Below are 24,171 nucleotides of genomic sequence, written 5' to 3' on the forward strand. Positions count from 1 at the left end.
AGTTGTGATCCTGGACATCTGCAAAGTTTTGGAGTTTTCTTCTTTTTTAAAGGGTATGTGACCTAGCACAGATTTCTGAAGTAACATTTGTATTTAGATGTCCCGCTTGTGAAGTAAGTGTTAGAAAGGGCTCGGTGTAGAGCAGTGTGAGGAACTGGCAGCCCAGGGCGTATTTTTAAGCTCATTTCTGTATCTGTAATGAACGTAACTGAAAAGAAATTGTAATGACAGAAAGTGCAGACTCCTTGCCTCCTTTAATAATTGTCAGTTTGTTTGAATTATAGGCACTTCTCCTGCCTGTCTTCTAAATATATGTGCCCTGGTGTTCCAGCAGTTATGAGTACATTGCTGGCCAATATAAACGCTTTCTATGCTCATACTACAGCAACAACAAATGTATCCGCCTCAGATAGATTTGCGGCTACTAACTTTGGGGTAAGTAGACTTCTTTTTTTAGTAGAATTGTAGTTTTAATTTCTAATATATGATAAAGTAACAGTTTCTGAATTCTAATTTTAAAGCTGTTTATCATTTAAAAGAATGGGTTGCTGTCAGCTTTCAGAGATGTAACTGAGTCTTTACAATCAATCACTGTTAAATCTATGTAAGGTACAGTATAAATCATCTAGCATATATGTATAGTACTAAGATATTTATCATTGTTTTACTTTTTTATTTCAGTGGGTCTTACAAACTGTAAAAACTGCTTAGACTAAGTACAGTTTGCAGTTGCTTGCTTGAGAATGTCATTAGCAAATTGATTAACCTAAAAGATCAAGGCACAAATAATTACAGATAATAATGTGGTAGTATGGGATGTCGTCGTTAACTTTCCTTGTGTGGACATGTATATCACGGTGGAAATATAAAATGATTTTTAAAAACAAAATTCACTGTATATTCTAATCTACTTCCCTTCCTTCACTGTGGGTGTGAGAACAGGAAGGGGGAGAATTAATTCAAGGAGGATTCTTACATATCTGCTGTTAAGTGTCATGGTGTGGTCAGTGGTAGTATACGAATGCAATTTGATACTGAAAAATGAATTCCTTCTCACCTTCCTCTTTTACATGCATAGCTAACATCGAATTCATTCATAAATTAACATTATATATCTTTCCTTAAATACTATTTATCAACTTAAAATTAAATATTAAACACAATTAAAAACAACTAAGTACAAATTATAGCAAAATGAAGTACTGTGAGAGGTAGTGATGTTCTTTTATATTTTAAGGTTTGCAATGAAATACGAATATTAATGTTCATTTATATATATTAGGAAAATCAGAATATTTATGATTTGATTACTAGAATATTTCTGTGTACTTATCCTAGTTAATATAAACTAATTGATGGTGTATTGTGGAATGAATCTATGTCTTACTGAAACCTGACAACTCAGTCCACGCTTGAGCCCTATTAGACTTTTGACTTTCATCCAGCTTTTGAAATGTAGAATGTTTTGTTACATTTTCTATTCTTTCCTTCCATTTTGCTAATGATCTGAACTACTTTCTTTCATCCTCAGATTGGAGGGAGATTAAATCCTCTCTCTGATGTTAATGCCAGTTTACCTTTGACGCAATTTCCAATTAAATTCATGATTCAACAGATGGATGGAAAGACAGTAGAGTAGTAAGCATCACTAACAGAGATTTTTGAGCTCTTTCTTTAAAAAATTGACTTATAAGCAAAAAAAAATGTTTCTATCTTGTTCAAAAGGCATTTGTTAGTGGATAGCTGAGCATCATTCACCAAAAAAAAAACCTCTCAAATTCAAGACCTCGGGCTACAGCTGGAAACGATTTGGCTGACTGAATACTTTAGTACAGATTTATAGCATGACAGAAAAAACTCTTTTGATTGATCCCTTAAGGGAACCATGCCAAATTGGTGGCTTTAGGTGTAGGTTAGTGTTCCACTGAGGGATAGGAGATGGTGCACAGAGGGCTCTGTGTTCATATTAGTGCATATCCTAATTCACAGGTAGTATTATGAGAGCTATCAGATTTTGCTACCTCCAGCATTCTGCTGCTTTCACATACGTTGGTAAGAATTTATGCAGTGAGTTGATATATGTTCTAATATGTAGAATGGCAATTAAAACCTGTCATCAATATTGCTTGGGGATGGCACAGATTAGCTGGCTATCTCGTAGCAAAATACATTCACTGCATCATCTATGATGATAACAAGGGAATCTTTGCATTTAAAATGTAACATTGTAGTATTACTTGGTTTATTCGTCCAAAAGCTGTTTCTGAATTGTTATTTTCAATCACTTTCACATCAAATTCTGTTGTAAATGAGCAACATCTCTTGTGGAAAGAGGAAGTCACTCCTTCAAGAGTGTAATATAAAATACAAAATACTGAAGAAGCTCATCTGGTTTAGTAAGCCCTGATAAAATAGCTGAAAACTTTGAACTTTAACCCAAATTGATACTCCTATTGCATTTTGTCACAGACAGCACACAACGTTTTTCAATTCTTAGGTAGTTAGTCTGAGTTATTTAACAGTGTGTCAGAAAGCAAATACTATACAGGAAAGCCTTCATCATCTCATTAATGCATTGAATAGCTGCACAGTGTTAAATGTGTACCAGGTAAATGGCAACACAGGCTAAGAGCAAAAGCACAGTTGCAAAAGATACACTGTCTGGCCTCAAAGCACAGATATCTCAGACAGTACTTTTATGTGAAAGAATGGAAAATAATCTCTCAAATGAATTAAGAATGTAAAAACAGATTAAATGATTTCTTATAAATTAAAAATAAAATAAAATAAAATTGAATTGAATTGTAACTTTACCACTGTTTACAAAAAGTACCAGTTCTTATGCAGAGCATTCTTGTTTTCATTTTACAGAGGGAAAAGTTCATTAAACTTTTGGATCAGTTGCATAATTCTCTGAGGATTGATTTATCTAAATATAGGGTAAGTTCATCATGTTTTACCTAGCTGACCCAGATGTGTTTTCCTACAAACATCCTTGTGCACTTTACCTGCTTTAAAAAAGTTTTAGAGATTAATCCCTCCTGTGGGATAGAAGCTGTAAAAGAGTGCTAATAGGAGACCCCAAATCCTTAAGATCAAAACCTGCAGCATTTAAGCATTTTAACTATTTTTCCAATTTGATTTAATTTTACTTTTTTTTTTTTCCCAAAAATGAGTCAGGATAAGCAGACATTCAGGAAATTCAATGACATTCAGACATTCAATGACTTCAGTTGAATTAATTCACCATTTAATTCAACTGGGATTTACCTTTCACTGATGTTGTGTAAATTGCAGTTACTGATGGGTTTATTTTGAGAGGTGGAGATCCTAGGAATGCTGAGAGTTGACTCTTCATTCTTCTAGGTGATAGGAATCCCAATTTTACTTATGCCTTATAGAAGCTCTTCTACTGAATTGTCCCCCAATACAAGCCTTTTCCAGAAAGAGATGCACATGAAAATCTGTTTCTTATCAAACCATTCTCACTCCCTATCTCCATTTCACTGGATCATGACATTTTTTAATGACCAGTAATTAATAAGGACTCCATCAGCTTTAGTTCTCCTTTCAAATTCTAGGAATGGCAGCTCAAAGCTCATGGATTTCTTTGTTCAATCCGGCTTGCTTTGTAAAATGGAAAGATGGAGAGAATATTTAAAAGAACCCTCAGGCATTAGAGATCATAGAAGCAGCATATACTCTGTGTTTAAGACCTAACCCTTAACAGACTACGTTATTTTAATGCTGAAGAATGTTGTTCAGGTTATACTGGGGCATAAAGATGTTTGGCTCATGTTTCATTAGCAGGAATCCATTTAAGTAACAGTTCTTACCATCAATCTTCCTGCGAACCTAAAGATCACAGCACAAATTTCATGAATGATTCCTTCATTATGCTTACTGAGTCTCTGGTCACCAGTGAATTGTGAGCCATGGAAAATGCATGAATGATTTTCATTAGCATCTCTTCCCCAGATTTCTTGTTGTATTTTTTTTTTATCATTAACGTTTTGAAAACATCACAGTAATTTAAATAATTCATATTAGAGATGCAGCAGTATTATTAGGAGTGCTTCTGTTCATGTAGAGGGAGATATTTATTCCTAGCTTCCTCACAAGCAGAATTAAGGCAGCAGATGACCGTTTCCAATCCTTCCAAACATCACTTTCCTTTGCCAGATAATTTTTTTCCTAGTTTTTCAGGTATGTTACCTTCAGCTTCCATTTCACAATTTCTCTCCTCCTCATTCACCAGGATAACTTTCCTGCCAGCAATTCTGAAAGACTTCAAGATCTGAAATCAACTGTGGACCTTCTTACCAGCATTACTTTCTTTCGAATGAAGGTATTGTCCTTTCCTATTTTCTAGGAAGTTAGGATTATAATCCTTTTGATCACTTCTTAATCAATTCATCTCCTGCAGTTTTTCAGTCCCTCTGTTTCCCAAGATCACTGTTGTAAACACTAACATATCACACTAAAAATGTGGTAAAAATAAAGCCATTCTCTTTACAAAAAATTTTCAGTCATCTTTTCCATTCCTATTAATGACTTTACGTGTTCTGAAGGAAACAAAAACAACTTTTTTTTTTTAATTAAAAAAAGCACTTCAATTAAAGTCAGATAAGTAAAGGAAAATCAATTAATTTCCTTTCAGAACATGGAGCATCTAGACTGTGCTCTTAGTAATATCATGTGAAATAGAAAAATAGGTCTGATAACTGATGTCTTTCATCAATCTAGAGATTCATATCTAGGTGACAGAGTTCTGAAATAGTTCTAGAGTGAAGTGTCACAAATTACTGGTTGGGAATACTGAAACACTGAACAGAGTTTGTAACAGCATATTGTGACTTCACTGTGTTAGACACAATGTAAGGAGAGTTTAAATGGTTAATTAAACTGAAATTCAAATTAATGTTTCCTAAAGTGAAGTAAAAAGCTAGAGTTTTTGTTGTAAAAAAAAAAAAAAAAAAAAAAAAAAAAAAAAGCGATTTGCCTGATGTTCAGAGAAAATCACAATCATATGGCCTAATGTTATCTTAAGGAGGAAAATCGTAAGGGAAAGAAGGAAAAATCAGTCAAAAAGAGGAAAATCAAGGGAGCGTAAAAACAGGAGGGGGAACAGCTGTTTACAAGTGTGGATAGTGATAAAACAAGGGGGAATGGTTTTAAACTGAGACAGGGGAGGTTTAGATTGGATATTAGGAGGAAGCTTTTCACACATAAGTTGGTGATGCACTGGAACAGGTTACCCAAGGAGGCTGTGGATGCCCCATCCCTGGAGGCATTAAAGGAGATGCTGGATGTGGATGGTTGGCGACCCTGCACATAGCAGGGGGTTGAAACTGGATGATCATTGTGGTCTGTATCAACCCAGGCCCCTCTATGGTGATATGAGGATTAACTTTGGGCACGGATGTTTCTTCCATTTTATGAATAATTTCATTGAAATAACAGGTGGTGGTATCACTTATTTGCTTAACTGAAGTATGTTTTAATGAATCTTTAAATGTAGGTCACCTGAAGTCAATGTGAGTTTATACATTATCATTATTGTATTTCAACACTTGTGTTCTTGTATTCCAAAGCTGCATTCTTTGCAACATTTGGATTTTCTCTGATTCTGAAATTCTGTCATTTATGTAATATTTTCTTAGGTCCTTGAATTACAGAGCCCACCTCGAGCCAGTACTGTGGTGAAAGACTGTGTGAGAGCCTGCTTGGACTCAACATACAGATACATTTTTGACAATTGCTATGATCTTTACTCCCAATTAATAGAGCAGGTAAGGCCTCATGCTTCACTCATTCCAGTTAGCCTGCAGTAAGTAAATACAAAGAATCCCAGTGTTCCCTCATATAAAAGCACTTGAGTTATTTTCATTTTACTTTTATGAAAAGGAGTGTAATATAATAAATAAATCCACAGACAAATGTGAACTCCTAAATGGTTCGCAAGATGAGTTTCAAAATGAAAATGTCAGCCTATAAATTAGACTTCACATTGGACATAGCTATAAAATTGTCCAATGACTTTTAGGGAAGATGAAATTTAATTGCTTACTGTTCGTTTATGATTAGTAAATGGAAAATAATATTTAAAAATTCAATATTACACTCCAGTGGTTGTAGGAAAGAAATATTATAGTCTGTGGAAAATGATATACTGTTTTTCCAGGTTAGTATTTTATCACCTGTGATGCATACTTGGATTCAAGCTTTGGAGGAGGATAATTATGTAACATTTCTAAATAACAGTCCATCAGGGTGAGCTTTCCGTGCAAAGTAACTTTAGCATTTGTCATGTTCAAATGCCATGCAAAAGCCTCAAAAATGCTTCTTTTATTTTTTTTCCTCTAACGTTGACAGTTTATTCTATAAATCATGCTAAAATAAGGAAATTTGTAGAATTAAGCTACTGTCTAAAAGGAGCATCACTGCTTTATCACATTACATCCTGTTCACTAGCTTTGCCTTCTGGGTGATACACTGGAAAAATGTATTTTGGTGACTACTGTCTTGGAAATGATGAGTTATGTTGTGAGGCAAATACACATTTGCTGTGTAGTGTATCATAAATAAAAACATTTACACAACATGATATGAGACATGAAATTTAATTTGAAAGCACACCTCAACTGAATTAAAAAGACGAATACCTGCATTCTAGAAATGGAAGTACAGGCTATCCATCTTACTTTATCAAATGAGAATGGTTTTTTCTAATGTTGGATTCCCAACACATTAGAAGGTCATCTCTGGCTTTCAAACTTACAGTGAAGAAACTCCAACCAACACCTGTAGGCTGAACTTTCCTAGAAAAGCAATTGAATTTATTCAGCTGAAGAAATGACTGTCTAATAAATACAAAATTCAGTAACTCTAAGCCTTTGTGATGCTGCAGAAGCATCAAATCACACAAAATAAGAAATCATGATTTGTGATTTGTCATAGGTTTATACTGATTTTTGCTGCTGGGTAATGGGAAACAGCTGAAATGCTTGAATTTCTAAGAAAGTGCCTGAAATTTCTCTGGCTGCAGCTGCCTTGATGGGGGGGACACACTGATATTCTGGCACTTCTGAGACTAACCTGAACTTGCATGTTTTCATTGGCTTTATCTTCGAGAAGAAGGGATGTGTAAGGCTTCCCTCTTTCCTGCATGCATTTTTGTTGCTTTTATACTTCTAGATCTCCATGAGATGTCATTTTTTTTTCTTGTTTTTATGTTACACTTTCATCATGCAGAAGTATTTTAAAATGATTGTCTTCCCTCGTCTTCTAAAGGATGTTTGTTCCTTGTTTCTGTGATAGCCTTGAAAAAGAGTATCTTTAGTCAAAGAGCACTAACCTTCTAATTATGAGCACAGGGTGGCAATTTAAACTTTATCCATCTCACTCAAATGGCTGCAGGTAGCACAACACCCATTTCTGCAGTCAGCTTTTACACCAAAATAATCAAGAAGTGCTGTGTGAGGGCTCATGTATGACTTTATTCTCCAACAGAATATACTGCAAGCTGAAGACACTGTGAATCAGTATGAGCATCAACTACAAGCATCACATCTATTTGCATTACCAACAGCTCTGGGGTTGGTTTGGTTTGTTGTTTTCTTTTGCTAACATTTACTTTGCAGCAATTTGAATTTGTTTGTTAAACATAGTATGAGCTGTTGCTAGCCTGGATATTGATAAGTCTGCAGAGCTTATCAGCAAACACTGGAGTTAACAGGTGAACTTGGAATATCATGTAATCTTCTGCACAGCACTGCAAAACCTACAGCAGTAGGTAGTCTAAATTGCAAGGATGTTATAGACTGTTTTGGTAGAGAATGTAAAACAAGTTTAAGTTGATGTCTCTCTCCAGATTAGTTTTTTAGAACAGGATGAGTAAGGCCTTGTTACATTATTCATGTCTTGCACAATCATTTTGAAGTCCTGTACTTACTGATAGATTGGTATGAAGTTCTCTTATTAAAAATAATAATAATAATAACCTGTGAATATTCACTGAACCACAAAAACAAATTAACTGCAGCTTCCCCACAGTTACATACCTTCTCTGTTCTCTTTCAGCAAGTATCCCAGCAGGTGAGTCTGTGTGTTGAAACTTTACGAAGACAAGTGTCTACAGGCTATAAGCTGACAATAACCTAACAAATATGGGAGGAAACTGCGGAAATTAATTAATTAGCTTTAAGAAAAAAATTAATAAGATAATTCAGATTACTGCCTAAATTCTGCATCAGCTCTAGAGTAGTACTCCTCATTGTCCTGTTTGCCAACAATACATCTGCATGCAGAACAGTCAAACACGGTTTGCAGGAATCCAGAGCTCTGAAGGATTTCTGGTGAATCAAGGCGTATTGCAGACAGATTTGTGGCACTGCAAATATCATTATGAAGCAGAACACAATATTTTCGGCTGTTTAATTAATGTGATTAATGTTTTATTAGCTTTATTTCAAAAACCCTTAGTCCAGTTACCAAAGATTTAATCCTTAAGCCTTCTTCATAAACCATTCTCTTCTCTCTGCTAGCCTCCCTATCCAATGGAGGCCTCCTCCAAAAGGAAACTGAGTTTGTTGTAGCATGGTGGGAAGCAGAAGAGGGTCATGTTTTAGCTGCACAGCTGAGATTTGAACTGTGAGGAGTGAGAGCTGAAACTGATGAACCCCAAAGCAACAAGACATGGTTTGTATGTAGGCCACCACCTGCTCTCACTCAGGGGAAAGACTGGCAGCTGCTGTCTCGCTGATGCCCACTACAGGCTTGGAGCTTTACCATGCTTCATTTCTTGCCTGAATCATCCTGTGGACAGTGTTTCCGTTACCTAAACAGTAGTATTTCCATCTGGACAGAAGTGGTAGATTCCTGCACATTATACGTACATGTGCAACCCATGTTAATTACCTTCTACATTTGCCCTTCTCTGTAGCCTGAAAGGCACCTTCCACAGTACTACTAGGAAATACATATGTAATTCTCTGATTGCAGGGTGAAGGTGAAATAACAAATGGTGTTAAAGAGGGTGTTTAAGGTGGAGATTGGAGAATTTCCACTGCGAGTGTGAGCAGAAAATCAGAAAATATGCTCAGCAGTCTTTTCTTCCTCTTTGTATTACCTTTGTGTCAGACAGCCAACCACTGTTAGAAAGCAAATGTCTTGCAGCAAAATATCACTCTCTGGGAATAACAATATTTCCTGGGGTGAAGAATGGCAAATGCTAATAGTATGCAAAAATATCATCCTACGTTTTCATAGCAGGATACAAAACCAGCTGATTACAGAATGAAATAAATAAACAACAACAAACGAATACAAGATAAAGTAGAACATGACATTGTGACAGTCTCACTAATATTTATTACTGTCTTCTCTATTTGAAACAAAACATTCCAATGAGGAACTGTCTAATTGCTTATGCAGCAGGTGTAGCATCTGCTCTTCGGTTGACACTGATCTCAGGGAAGAGCCAAATGTCTTACGATGAAAATAATAATGCTGCCAAAAGCCAGCTTAGGAAGAACACTGCAAACTTTCTGTCTCAGTTTACAAATATGTTGCAGTTTCCATTTTAAGGAAACAAAAACACTCAGGAAATTTTTGCTTAGGTTCTCCATAAACGAAGTTCCTTCAGGAATGCTTCTCTTGGCAGTTTTCTCCCCTGAGTGAACCTACACAATGTAAGTGTGAAAATATGAAACAGGAAATCAAGTTATGCAGTAGCAAAAACTGTTTTCCTCTCTGGATGCGATATCTCAGGCATGCAGTTTCAGTGTAATAATACTGTGAGGGGTTTTATTCTATTTGCTATGTAAATACTGCAGAGGTACTGTAACACTGTAAAGGTTCTAAGTTTTCTTCTAATGTCCTTTTCCCTGAAACTGATCAGAATTTTAGCCCAAACCTCTTAGTAAGCTTGATACAGTGTGAGTGATTTTATTTTACATTAATCCTATGATGCTCTTTTAGAGTTCTTTTCCGATAGGTGTGAGATCACAGCTGAAGTCAGTGTCACCCTTGGCTTTGGCTGCTCTTAGGACTTTCTCCCATTTCATATCTTCCAAATAACTTGCCACACTTCTGATCAGCTTTAATATATTGTTGTGGAAATATATTCTGCTGAGTGATTCATGTCAGCATTTCCAAGAAGCTCCCATTACCGCCTGGTCTAAGAGCAGTCCTTGATTTCAACTTGTTCAGTTAGTTATACACCCACCAAAAATGAGAAACTTACTTTAAAAAAACAGGAACAGTAGCTGTTAATTGGTTACTTTGTCTTCTTTGTTGACTTGAGAATTTACTCTCCTTGACTTTTTAAATGTATTCTTAAAAATCTCACTATGACTATTATCCCCTACAACAGTAAGCTGTAAACATAAGTAGGCTTATGTATCTTTTCACTGTATTTGTGCGTTTGTGTGTAGACTGAGTGCATTGGGTATTTGGTTCACTTTTGTTATACTTGTTTTTTCTAGATGTACGTAACTTGAGTGAATAGAGTTATTGGTATTGAGATAATCATGGAAGCAAAGATAACAGTGCAAAAATAACTTGAACGGCTTTGATCCTTTCAAATTGATTTTGTTAGATTTTAGGATTCAGAATGGAAATTATAACTGTGTGTGGGCAAATTATGTGCTTTAATTTCAGAGCATAAAACTACATCCATTAATGTCAGACTGCTTAAAAAATTACATTTTGGGGCAATTTTGCAGAGGTCATCTTGACTTTTAGAAGATTTCTGCACTCACTTTTGTGGAAAGCACTTCTTGTGCTACTCAGACTTGGTGAACTAAACGTGTTTTTCTACCTATATTAAAGCATAACATTTCACATTCTGTGATTTGTTTTCACAGTCACAAAATGCAGTTTCAGCTGCATGAGATAGTACATTTTTGCTGCAAAATACAACTTTTGGATAAGATGTTGGACTGAATGTAAACCAGCTTTATCTTATACAAATACCTTTCAGTTAGCTTGCCTGAAACATGCTCTAGCTTCTGAGAAACACAGATAAATACTATTTGAAAAACCTCTTTCTTAGAGAAACAAAATCTTAAATAATGTACAGCAGGGAAAGACCATGTGAGTAATACTAACGCTCCAGTATTCATTTCTGTTTTGAAAAACTTTATTGCTTGCAGAGGTGGTGGCTGAGATTAGTCACACCCCACCCATTGTAACTGCTTCTGAGCCTTACCTTTATTTCAGCTGTTAGAAACTGAAGCTGTAGTATTTGTAGATGAGCTAAGTTTGCAACAGGGTTATCTGAGATTCTCCAGAGACTGCAAAAACACTTTCAGTTATGTGTTGTTGAAATTCCCTTTTTGCCACTCTAGATATTGTTAACAGATAGAAGTTAATTGAGGTTAAGATAACGTTTAATTCACTGCGACACTACAGAGGTCTAACCAAAGGGAACGAGGATCATTGAAGAGGTCTTATTTGGACTACAAATGAGAAGTACAGAAAATGCATTTCTAAAGCTAACATAAATTTCAGTGAGATGAAAAGCAATAAATTCTCAGCCCAAGGTTTTAAGTGTTGAGTACTAATGCATACAAGGTGCAAAAGGCAGGATTTCAGTCAAAGGGGATATAAAACACTGCATTATTTGCCAAATTTTTATTAATGGTTGGACAGTTGTTTTGATAATCCATCTGAGACATTGGTGTCTCATGTCATTCTTGGTCCTTGCGGAAATATAATGTGCCTCCTCAGGCTCTGTTTTGGATGCAAGCTCAGTTGTGGTTCCTTTCATTTACAAAAGGCATCCAAAATTCCATTTCCCCAGAATAAAAAAAGGAATAAAATATGTGTCTGGGTTTGCTCACAGCTATAAATCCCTGGAGGTTTATTTAGGGAACTATAGATCCCTGGAGATAACCCTCTCGTATATTCTGAGGTACATTTTCCTGGTATGTCTATATTTCTAGGGGTTTTCTATTTCCTACTCTGCACTGTTTTCCTTTGATTGTCTTAAATGCACATATTGTGGCTCTTATCCATCTATCAGACCCTGTAAAATGTCTGTGCAAAATACTTTGGGCAATAGGCTTTGTTATTTTGGTTATTGCAAAATAAATTAAAATGTTACTGTTTATTTAGAGTGAAGAGCACAGATGGTATTAGACCCAATAACTTCGGCATAGTTTAATCTACAACAAAACAAGAAATATTCATCATTATTAATTTATTCAGTGTTTATTATTTAGAGTATAAAATTTCCATTTCAGCAGCTCATTTACCTATACTCTGTTTCAGCACAACAAAAACTTGAAGAACATATTTAGTGAAAGTATGGATATGCACAAAAAGTGAAATGTGTTCATGGCTGGCCTTGGGTGTCTTAGCACTACATGTGTTTTTAGGCAGATGTCTGCAGACAGATACAGACTATGAAGATGCCATTTCTGCAATTTTTTTCTTAATATGTCTAAGTAATAAACTGCCTCAAAAGGCCTCACTCATCCTGTTCTAAAAAAAAATGATCTGGAGAGAGAAATCAATTTAAACCTGTTTTACATAAGGCAGAAATTACCTGAGAGTTTCTCAAATTTTTCTAATATGCACTATATTAAACTCTTGTTTTAACAGGGTAAGAAACAAGAAGTTCCTAAAGAAGAACAGGGACCAACAACAAAGAATTTGGATTTCTGGGCACAGCTTATTACTCTGATGGTCACTATCATAGATGAAGATAAAACAGCATATACACCTGTCTTGAACCAGTAAGTAATTACTTACGCCATAAAAATTAGGAATCACTGATTTATTAAGAACAGGAAATACACCAGAACAGTTGTACTTTAAATATAATTAGGTTACGGAATGGCTGTCAAATGGATAGTTTGCACTCTAGGCAGTGGAAAGAAAATCTTTTGTTTTAGGAATGCTAAAGGCATGCGATACATGCACCATCCCTAAAGGTCAAAAAAGTATTATGCGAGAACTAGATAGGCAGACAGAAAGCAAAGATCAGTGAAACAGTATGAGTATGTTTATGTTACAATGTTTAAATGATGCTGATTTCTCTTAGGCACTGTAACACGGGTTTTTTGGGGGAAAAAAAGAAAGTACTGAACTTCACAAAGGGACACTCTCCGAATGTATGGTTGGTTGCAGAGAAAGCAAAACCTAACTGACTTGAAAGTTTTAAAAGCAGAGAAAACGTGAGAGAGAGGAAGGATTTAGAAAATGAAATAAATGGATAATGCCAAGGAACACACCTCGCAGATCAAGACTGAAGAATGATGCTAATTGAAATGTGTCATAGCCTAGAGAAGTGGTTTTGCTCTTTTAGCTCCTTGGATATATTTTGCAGGGTCTACAAATTCTGAGCATCTTCTCATTGTGATGTTTTATACAAAAGTTGAAATTGCATCTTAGACCTTTGTTACAGCTAAGCCATTAACAGAGACATCTGCAGTGGCAGGAGAAATTTAATAGAATGGTATGAAAGGGAGCAAGAATGACTCTGATTCTTTCAGCCAACGTTTGACAGATACTGAAAGGCACTCTGCACAGGTAGATGTATTTGTCTGTAGACCCAGAGTTCAGACTCACTCTCCAGTATAATTACCAAAGAAACCTCCAAGTCATAGCCACAAACTAGAAAATATTTGCCTTCTCATTCCAGTAATTCCTTTAAATAAATGAATTGACTCAGCCCTGGAGAATAAGCAGCTCCATGCAAAGGTTTCCTTCACTGTCCTTATTAAGGGACAGCTTTTTATTCTGAAGAAGAAACAAAATATTTTTGCTGTTTACCCATTTATACAGCTTAGTGTGAAATTCCGCTTGTCCACATGTTTCTCATGAAGATGTGAATCTCACACGTTAAGACCAAATTAGCCAGACAGATTGAATAAGTGGATAATTCATTTGTCATGAAATCCTAGTGTATTCTATTTATTAAGAAGTCTCACCAAATAGCACAGTTTGGCTGATCTATGACTAGAGGGTAAGAGACTGTCACATGGGTGTGGAAGTTGATTTTGACAGCAATGTTTTAGATAAACTGAGATTTTATAGTATTGCTGCTTGAAGAATGACAGAAATTGAGAAAATTAGGGTCTGTGAGACGGAAGTAATTGTAGCAAGAAAAACTCATGGAACATCCTCCTGGTTGTCCTTTTGCTTCCCTGAGAAATGTGGAGATTATACAAAGACTAGAAATGTAACATGTAGAGCTTTGCTTGGGAAATTCCTCTGATGTTTTGCTGCTTAGGGATTACATTCTGAAATTGTTCAGAAAAAAATACTTCAACACAATGATAAAAAAGAAATAGTACAAAATACCTTATGTGCATGAGTGCCTTAGAATGCAACCTTTAATTATTATTAACTGCCACTGTTACCGTTTATCTTCAACATAAGGATTTTTTTTATAATTCTTTTGTATGTTAAGCCTTGTTAGCTGCTGTGACATGAGTAATCTTAGAAATAGGAGTAACCAAATGAATGTTAAGTATGGCCATTCACATGTGAAGCTGTTTCTTAGGGTAAACTGTGGCAGGAGTCATGCATACCTCAGTGTAACCAGCTACTGCTTCCCACAGGAAAAAAAGGAGAGCACTTGTATGTAGTGCTTACATGCAGAAAGTCTTGGTCAGTTTGTTGAAGTCTCAAGTTTTGAATATGCCCTTATTTCTAAAATGAATATTCAAAGAGTATTATAACAATGGGGTAGATTGTTTTATTTACATGGTAAATGCTAGAAAGATTGAAAACGGATGTATTTGTTTAAACTGGGATCTAGATATGACACAGTTTTTAGCTATTCCATAACCTTAAATGTTAAAGACTTTCTTGCTAGTTCTATCAGATTTTCCTTTGTTTTCCCTTCTTTCTTTGGCAATGAGAACTTTACAGTTCTGAAGTTTTATTTAATAAATTACAAAATGTTTTGAGTGTGAGTAATGCTTCAATAAAAATCAAAGTATTTTAGATCAAATTATTTGCTACTATCAAGTAGTGTAACAAACTCAAGACAAAAGGCACACAGCTTTCCACGTTTCTGCATGAATTTGGTCACTGATTTTATAAATTTATGGTGAACTGCTAGTGCATTCTCACTGCACCGCTGCAGTGTTCAGAACTGCTTTATTTCTCCAAGGTTCTGTGCAGTACTTCCAGCTCTTTAGCTGGGTGCCCTGCTTAGGTCTGCTTCTGTGCCCAGACAATTGTACAGAACAGACAATACAGTGACTGTATGTTAAGGGAGTTATTTGGCAGAAATTAATTTCCTTATGGAAATATTTGCCTTTCTGTTCTGCAACTGTAAGAATAATTTCTAGCAACAGGCTAACTGATGTAATGTGATTGATTGTAGGTTCCCTCAGGAGCTGAACATGGGAAAAGTTAGTGCTGAAATCATGTGGACTCTGTTTGCCCAGGATATGAAGTATGCTCTGGAAGGTAACTATAAAAAAAAAAAAAAAAAAAAAAGAATTATACTAGAGAGTTGACCCATAGTGATCTCCATTGCAAATCACACCTGTGACTGCATTTCCACAGGTGGAAGGAGTTTTCTGTTATACTTCAGATGATTCATATGGTAGTAAAAATGCATTGTAAAGGAAGAGATATACTGGCACTATGTGAAGCTAAGTGTGCCACCAGAAGGCAAAAGAACTGTAAACTGAAATGTAAATTCTAATTATCCAAATCTAACAAAACCATCTTCAATGTCCAAAGAATCAAAAATAGGCCATCACAGGCATTCCCTATTTTCTTACTAGTTGAAAATGGTTTGCATGGCCCTAAGAAACATTTAGAGAATTAATTTACGGAAAAAGGGCATAAAGGTAGAAAACCTGTCTTCAGAATGTGAAGGTTTTGTTATTTCCAGCAGAATCAGATGCAGTTCTCTTTTCTTCTTGTGGATAGTAAACCACAGGTGAAATACATTTTTCTCTACAACAGTTAAAATCCAGATAATCTGCAGACCCAGTCATTAAAGTATGATTATTGCAGAAATCCTAAGTACAAATTACTACATCTAACATTATAAATTCTGAAGAGATGGAATTAAGGGAATAGGCTTAATAAATAATGGAAATATTGCCAACCTGCAAACACATAATCATTCTTTTAGATAATTATTAAAGCCATCTCTTGAACATGGATTTTTTCCAACTGTAATGCAGCTTTCTAGGACAACAACAACAAAAAAGCATGAAATTATTTTCACTCTTAAATAGAGTTCAGATTTAAATGTGGGAGAAATGCAAGCAGGTTTTGGCTTCATCTGATATCGAGAGCGCAGCTAAAATACATTGGAAGCTAAATGGATCTAAACTGGATTTGACTGGAAAAATAGTTTTTTCCAATATAAGATATGTACTGAAATGTATTCCATTGCTCTTGTATCCTTTTCTTTTTACTTGCATTCTAGCAAAAATAGCTGATTAGAATAAGCCAGATGCTGTGACTTTTAGGAAAGTAAAATCATTTGTTTTCTTTAGCCAAGTCTGATGCTGACTACAGGACATTTCTTCCAGGGTGAAACTGTGAGATCGGCCTTTAAGGAAAAAAAATAGTGTTTGAAGATTAATTTCTGTAGTTTTTACTCCAGAATGTGATAATGGGATACTTTGATGATACAAACTTTCATCATGATGAGGACAGAAAAGACAAGTGACTAAAGCATTTATTAATGGAAGAATTAATTTGTTCATCTACAGTGGTGTTGCTTTGTTGGTTGCGTTCTGGAATTTGCATACTAATCACAGGAAAAAAAACCAAAACCTTAAAGATGGGAAGAAAGGAAGGAAGGAATTACAGGAGCAGTGATTATAACATGTATAATGACAGAAAAAGATATAAGAAATCAAATCAAGAATGTGGGTAAGAGAAGATTTGCAAACTAATATTACAAGCCAGTGTTTTATAGTCATGTTAGAGAATCAAAAGGACTAGACTGAGAAAGCTAATGTCAGACAGGAGATCATCCTGTGAGAGTGATCAATGAAGCTGAAAACTGCCAGAAGCTGAGAAGCAGGATGACCAACTGAAAACTATGATTTTGGGTTAGAACATGTTCCTGGAAACATGAGCAGTAATAGCCTTCTATTGCAACAAGCTGTAAATCAGGAGTAGGTATCAGCAGAAGAGAGTGTACAGCAGCTGCATTTTCTGTTCATAAGACCACAAACATTCATAAGAATATCTAATAGTCGATATATTGTCAGGCTCTCATAATGTTGAATGTATAGTCGCATTTTGTGCTCAAATAGCCATAAGCACCTCCCATCCTTGTAGTGTTTTAGCCATTCAACTACAGACATGCTGCACATCAGGAAGGCATCTCACCCAAGACCACTCTACTTGCCAAGTAAGAGTGTATCTGATTCCACAAAGCAGCTTTAGAGCAAGTAAAGGTTTGTATTCTGGTTGTGAAAAACAGAACAAGAAGCTCTTGAGGAATACAGGAAGTATGGAAGGTTTGGCAGGGTCAAGACTTGAAAACAAATATTAATGAATTTCAGCGTGATTAATATAATGTATGTCTTGACTGCTCAGAAAGAGGTATAGAGGCTTAATTAGGAAGCATGTGACCTTTTTAAAGTCTATTCCAATCCAGACCCTGTGTTTGGCCTTTCCTCTGTGCTGCTATGGGTACTCTGAGAGGAACAAATGCCATTTTTCCAATTGCACGTCCCAGATTGTTCCCAGAATCAACAGTGAAACAGTTTCTGTGTATAAAGAATAAGTAAAGGAAATGGAATTTAATTAAAAATTATGATAAATGTATAGAATTTCCATCCTGCAATGGAAACTTGATAAAGGTAGTCGCAAAATATAGATGAACATTTTGCTCCTCTCACCAACTTCACTGTTCTTTAAATCACATTTCCCCAAATCCTCTACAAACTAAATTTGATCCTGCAGTTGTTAATGGCAGGAAGATGGTATGAATTCAGTATGAATTCTGCAAGACTAGGAGTAAGCCATTAAATAGTCACACTCAATCCATACAGTTTTTTAATGGTATTTATCATTAAAATGTATCACATTCAGCTATGCAAGTCTAGCCTTCCAAGTTATTAACACAGCCTGCCATCTGTTCATATGTAGAGTCCAGGGTTGTTGCAACCGCTGCTGGATCCAATTTAGTATTAATCTTCTCAAGCGTCATCTTTATTGTTATGAAGTTGATTCCTTCCTGTGTCTGATCAAGAAGCTCTGACATAGTCCAACATCATTTGAAAAAAGATCAATGATGTGATTTAAAAAAAAAAATCATCTAAGATCCCTTTTCTGTACTTTTTCATACTTTATTAGTTCCTACCCACTAACTCCCATAAACGTAAATTCAGGGAATTAGTATGTCATGTCTCTGTTCTCCAACATAAAGCATCTAGCATCTGTTTGTACTTTTTCCTGAGAGCAGAGAGAATGGCTGTCCAGGGCTTGTCCTCTGACTGTACAGCTGAATGTTTCATCTGCCCACCCATGGGGATGCAGGGAGCTGCAGCTGCTGGTGTTCTTCAGTTGTGTTGTCTGACCCCTCTGCAATGAGAGCCAGTAGGTGCTAGGAGGCAGGCAGCAGTCATTACACCTCTCCGTCTTGCCTTTCCCTTAGTTCTTGCCAGGAACACTCCAGTCCTCTGTGATGGGAAGGAAGGGTGCTTGGAGGCTGCTGCTGTGTGACTGAGAAGACAGAACAGCAGCTTTCACAGCAGTGGCCTTTTGCTCAATTGCAGTGGCTGCATGATGGTACAAATGCTAAGGTAGCATATCAGTGTGTGACAGGATAGGTTCTTGCTGTCAGATCAGTCAGCTGTCTTCATGGGTGAGGGAAAAAGGGCATCCCAAAAGACAGATTCAGACTCCACAGCTGCTGACACCACAGCTGCACTGTTCCAGCTTGATGTGACTTGCAAACAAGAGACTGCACTAAAATCTAGCACTGAGCTAATAATTTTATTCAGATTAATAGCAATGTGCAATCTTTGGCTAGTATTAAAAGTTCTATGCAAACTTGAACAAATTCATCCCATTCCAATTTGATTTTTTTTTCTAAACTGAAGCTATTGGGATTATTCTCATGTACTGATGCTGCATATAGAATGTATCAGATGTTTCGATTTGAGAACTGACTTCATTAGGTTTGGCCTTTTCTTCTTTGTGAATTATTCTGTGAGGTAGGAGTGATTTTGCAAGATTGGTAATGCATTGTTGCTTGGCATTTAGTTTATACAAGCCTATCTGAGCTCACAAGATGTTTATATTTGTTCTGTCTGGTCATCAAAATATTCTTTATTTATGGTAAAAACCAAAGAGAATGGAGAATTCCACCAGCAGTGCAAGTGATTTGTTACTGACTTCATGTGGTAAGGAATCTTTTCCTTTCTAAGCTGTAAAAAGGTGTAAAGGTTGAAAAGTAAGAGACTAACAAGCTGAAAATTAGACATGCAATTTGAAAAGTATCTTTTTAAATCTATGTCCTCAGAAATGTCTTTCTCTTATAGTTTGCATCCCTGAATTTTGAATAGGTCAGATCAAATGTCCAAAGCTATCCAGACTGTTAGAAATAGAGCACTCTAATTGCTGTTATTATGATAATCTAATTCTGGTAGTGGCCAGAAGATCAGGATCAGGCCAGAAACTGGCTGCTGTGTAGATACAGCAGAGCAGATTGCCTTGGTTATGCAAGGATGATACTCTGAGTTGTCAGACCTTAAAAATATGTAAGAGGAAGGAGATTGTTTCACTGTTTTATGCACTTCATATAAGTTTCATGTAGGATATTTCAAAAGTAAAGCCCCCATACATTTCCAAGGAAACTACACCAGATACAAAAAGCACATTAACACCATTTGATGGAGAAAATTCACAGCTACAACTCACTCTTTCTTAATACAATCACCACCACCACCTCCACACAGAGGAATTCAGTTCTACCCCTTTTTTTTTATCAACACTTCCATGTCAGTCACCATTTTGTCAGATTGCCCCTCTGCTGCCATCTGTTGCATGGCAACAAAGTGTACTGTAAAATTGGTGGGAAGGTTTAATCTCTACTGCCATATCACCATCATCTGCCTCTGACATCGCAGGCTAACATTAAAAAAAACCAACCAATTAGGAGGCATTACCTTTGGAGAGAACTCGCAGCTTGCTGTTGTCCTCAATGGATGAGCAAATATCTTTTTGCTTCTCTGACAGATTCCTCGTTCATTACAGAAACTGATAAATGATGTGAAAGAGAAGAAGCAGTCAGTGAGTCAATTCCATCACGGTGCCAGCATAGAAAAAAATAATAATAATGCTGCCCGCAGAAAGGTCACAACATTTGTTGGCAGGTTTCAAATTAGTTTTCACTTCAACTTAATTTACAAATTTTCCCTTAAGACAGGATATGCCCTTGTCTTAGATGAAGACTGAATAGCAGATTTGGGTTGGGACGGTAGAAAGGGCAGGTTATGGAAGAGAAAGAAAGGTGGCACCCACCAGAACACTGTGTTTCATCAGGTTATCTATCAAACTATTGAGCTTCCTGATTTTAGTAAATCCTTTTCTCTATTCAGGTACTTCAGCACATGTGTCTTCTATCTTCATTTCTCCTACAACCTGAGGAATGAAGAGTCAAATGCAGCCTCATGGGGAAACTGGAGAGATAGGGCAAAGAGGAGCAGATTACTACTGGGGTTAATTAACAATTCTCCTTTGGTAGATGATCAATTAAATTGAATATGCCACGATTAGAAAATTAGAGAAGTTAGAAATGCCCTTTGGTCAGTATAATCAGCAATGACAACAATAACAGCAGCTATGTTCTGTGTGTACTGGAGGGCTGCCTGAGCTTTTTGAGTACAGCAATGCAGTTGACTATTGATCTCAAGCGACACAAAGATCTCAGTTCTTGTCTAAAAAGCGATGTAGCCATACTAAATGACACCACTTTGTTAAAGTTAATTAGACACGCTAATTAAGACAAATAAAGTGAACAGAACTGTTCCCAGGGGCTAATTTAATACTTCTTCATGGCTTCACATTGTGCTGTATCATTGCGTGATCCTACTTGCGACTAGCTCAGAGGTCTCTAGTATGGCACTACCTTGCACTTGGATACACACCAACCGTATCTCTCAGTCATTCCCTAAGCAGTTTTCTTCAGTTTTGCATACTGAACCATAATTAGAACTACAGTGCGAGTCTACAGTAATCTTAGTAAGTTAAAGCTGCTTTATTTCTCATTTCAGTGTATTCATTGCACCAGACCTTATTGGAGAAAATGCAGTGAATGTCTGACATCATTACTTTATCTTAAAGTTGTCGCACAATAATAGAACTGTATATTATGCCATGTAAATCAAAATGGAAGCTCTGGCCTTATTTAATCTTCTTATATCAACTTTATTCTGTCCTTCTTTAAACATAGATACAGTGGTAAATTTCCCCTGATGAGCAAGCCCTTTAGTTCTAAACTAAACATTTGACACTTTCCCCAGCACCCTTCAGGAGAGTAATGTAAATCCATTAAAACTGATAGTTTCCATATTAACTTGTTTAAAATACTCACGTGCAATTTCTGAAGCATCAAGTAGAGAACATCTCTGCTTCTACCTTTCCCTCTGTTACAGAGGCAGGCCCAGATACAATGCTGTTAATAATTAATGTCTTGCATTTATCTTTCTTCCTGATTCTTCCAGTTCTGATGTTTTTTTCCACTAATTGCTTATAAAGCACTACCCATGAGTGTTTTATACTCAGCTTGCACTCTTGTGGTAAACCAAAGAGGAGTGCACCAAGTCCAGGTGTTTCCTTCATGGAAGGAGGTATTTAAAATTGACTTTGAAAATTTTTAAGTTGAATTGATGTACAGCACAATTAAAACTGCCTTTATTACCTTTATTTCCTATTTCCTCCCAAATACAAGTATTATAATGCAGCATTTAATGAGGTAATGGTTTCCAAAACATGAATATTCTATTTGTTTCACAAGTTTTGCACGCATTAGAGATATATGAATGCCTAATAATCGTAAAGTTAATTCCTATACCAGCATTAATTTTGCACTTACATGTGATTACTTTCTGATTATATGATTACTTTGCAACAATGTTGAAATGTCACTATTTGCAATTTCCATCGTATGCTTCAGAACCAGAGCTTTAATGATTGTTGTGGATCTCACACCTGATAGGATGGATGATTTCTTCTGGTCCGTTCACAGCCTGCATTCTTTAGGCCTTTTGCAAAAAGCATGATTCAAATTCTTTTAACTCCTTGGAAACAAGTGTTTATTTCCTTCTGAGGTCAATATTAGCCATGTATACCCAATGGCAGAATTTTGTGTTTGTTCTGTGGATTTTATCGATCAGTTTGGCTTTCATGGTGCACGGATTTTAATCTGGTGGGATACCGAAGGGTAGAAGCTACCCTCAGGTTGGCTATTTGTTGTACTGGTATATTTATTTACTTATTTATGTTTTAGTTGCAAACAGGGCAGAGCAAGCTTGTGCTTTTTCTGTTTTGTATCTTTTGTCCTGTGCTGATATACCTATCCACTTCTTCTGGTACTTTCTGAGAAGCGGTTGATGCTGATTAATTAGTAATTAACTGATGAGACTAATAAGTTGGATTTTCAAAAAGGAATAAAAAAAGCAATTCAATAACATTGAGAAGATATCAAAGTTCACTTGTCAAAAGTAGTTTTAAATGTTTCAAGTATCAGTGTAACACAGCAGGGAGCAAATGACAAACATGGTGTTTTGTACTTCAAAATAAGCTTTTTGCAGCAGACTCACACATCCCTCGTGCTATTACACACAGCATCCCTTAGATATTATGCAACATTATTGTTTTATGCCCTTGAAGTCCCCATAAACAGTTTATCTCTCCAAGAAAAAAATGCACATCTCTGCCATTTCAGCTGCTAGGCAGCTGGCCCTAAACTCACTCCTGCCTCTTGTGAAACCTGAAGCAAAGCACAGCTCCCTGACAAACAGACTCTCATTTTGAGAGCTCCTCCCCTAATATAAAGGGCAGTGTCAAATCAAATATAAAGTATTCTATGTTAAGTGAAGGATTGACAATTTCACTTCTCCTGCTGCCAAGAGAAAAAGAAAAAAAGAATTGTAAATCTGTTTTTTCTCACAATTCAGAATAAATTCTGCCGTCATTTCTTACTTTCTATTCAGTGAGGAAATACGACTCTGTGGTTAAGAAATCTATGAACAAAATCTGTGCTGCTGTTTCATATTTTATGTATGTTCCCTTAGTAAAATTCCTGGTTCCTGTCTGTAAATTGTGAGCAGCACCACTTAATCACCTTACAGAAATGTTCAAAGTGGAATCGATTACATTTGTGTTCAAAGATATTTTGATGAAAATATCCAAGCAAATTCAGAGTTAAGACTGAATTTGTAGAAGCCTCTTGTGAAAGAATATATTTTTAAATGGAGAATTAGAAAATGTTCTTTTTCTTAGCTGCAAATCAGTTGTAGTAAATGGAGAAAAGGTAATGGCAGAACAAGTTTTTAAGGCTTAGTTTTCAGTTTATTATATTCACCCTGACACAAAGAGCCCTTCCAGAAAGGTCAGTAGTATTTCACATTATCAAAACAAATGTAAATTACACATAATTACCAATTAGTTGGCTTTCTCTGTATTTCAGATAATAACCACTGACTTCCATTGCCTTTAGCGAAGTATAAAAACACTGGGGTGAGATGTGAAGTAGTACATAAATATGTCCTTCTTAATCAGTTGTGAACTTTGCATTTTTCTTCATTTGCGGCCTGATCCAATTTATTGCATTCAATCATATTATTTCTCTTTATTTCAGCATTATGGGAATTAAGTGTAGAGCACCAGATCACCACACTGAAAACATACTGCCTGCACTGATTCACGTTTGCACTGACTTGTACAAACTCTTTAGAAAGTGTGACAGCATCCATGGGTTCTAATCTAAACACCAACAGTGCTGTTGTGTTTTCTCACTTATATTCATGGTGGATAATCCCATCTTGATCTTCTCATGGGTTAACGTTAGGAAATTCGGATGTCTTTTTCAACTACGTGTAGCTACAAGTTACATCTGAGAGATTTGTGAAAGATTCTTTCCCGTACTTAAAAACAAGAATAAATAAAATTGCCCATGTATTACTTTCATGTTTGTTTCTAATACGTTAGATCTGCACT

General features: G+C 36.1%; 1 protein-coding gene across 10 annotated transcripts in view; it reads left to right on the forward strand.

The window, feature by feature from the left end:
• Positions 1-24,171, forward strand: part of UNC13C (unc-13 homolog C) — a 153,941-nt gene that overhangs the window by 92,807 nt on the left and 36,963 nt on the right. For all 10 annotated transcript variants that reach the window (XM_085514973.1, XM_085514976.1, XM_085514975.1 and 7 more), the window contains 6 exons: positions 285-435; positions 2,872-2,940; positions 4,259-4,348; positions 5,664-5,792; positions 12,610-12,743; positions 15,347-15,432. In XM_085514973.1, the coding sequence (XP_085371099.1) occupies positions 285-435; positions 2,872-2,940; positions 4,259-4,348; positions 5,664-5,792; positions 12,610-12,743; positions 15,347-15,432 (659 nt within the window). The remainder of the gene's footprint in view (positions 1-284; positions 436-2,871; positions 2,941-4,258; positions 4,349-5,663; positions 5,793-12,609; positions 12,744-15,346; positions 15,433-24,171) is intronic.

Source organism: Coturnix japonica, chromosome 14 (assembly GCF_054131305.1).
Source record: "Coturnix japonica strain WE chromosome 14, WE-NBRP24, whole genome shotgun sequence".
Lineage (NCBI taxonomy): Eukaryota > Metazoa > Chordata > Aves > Galliformes > Phasianidae > Coturnix > Coturnix japonica.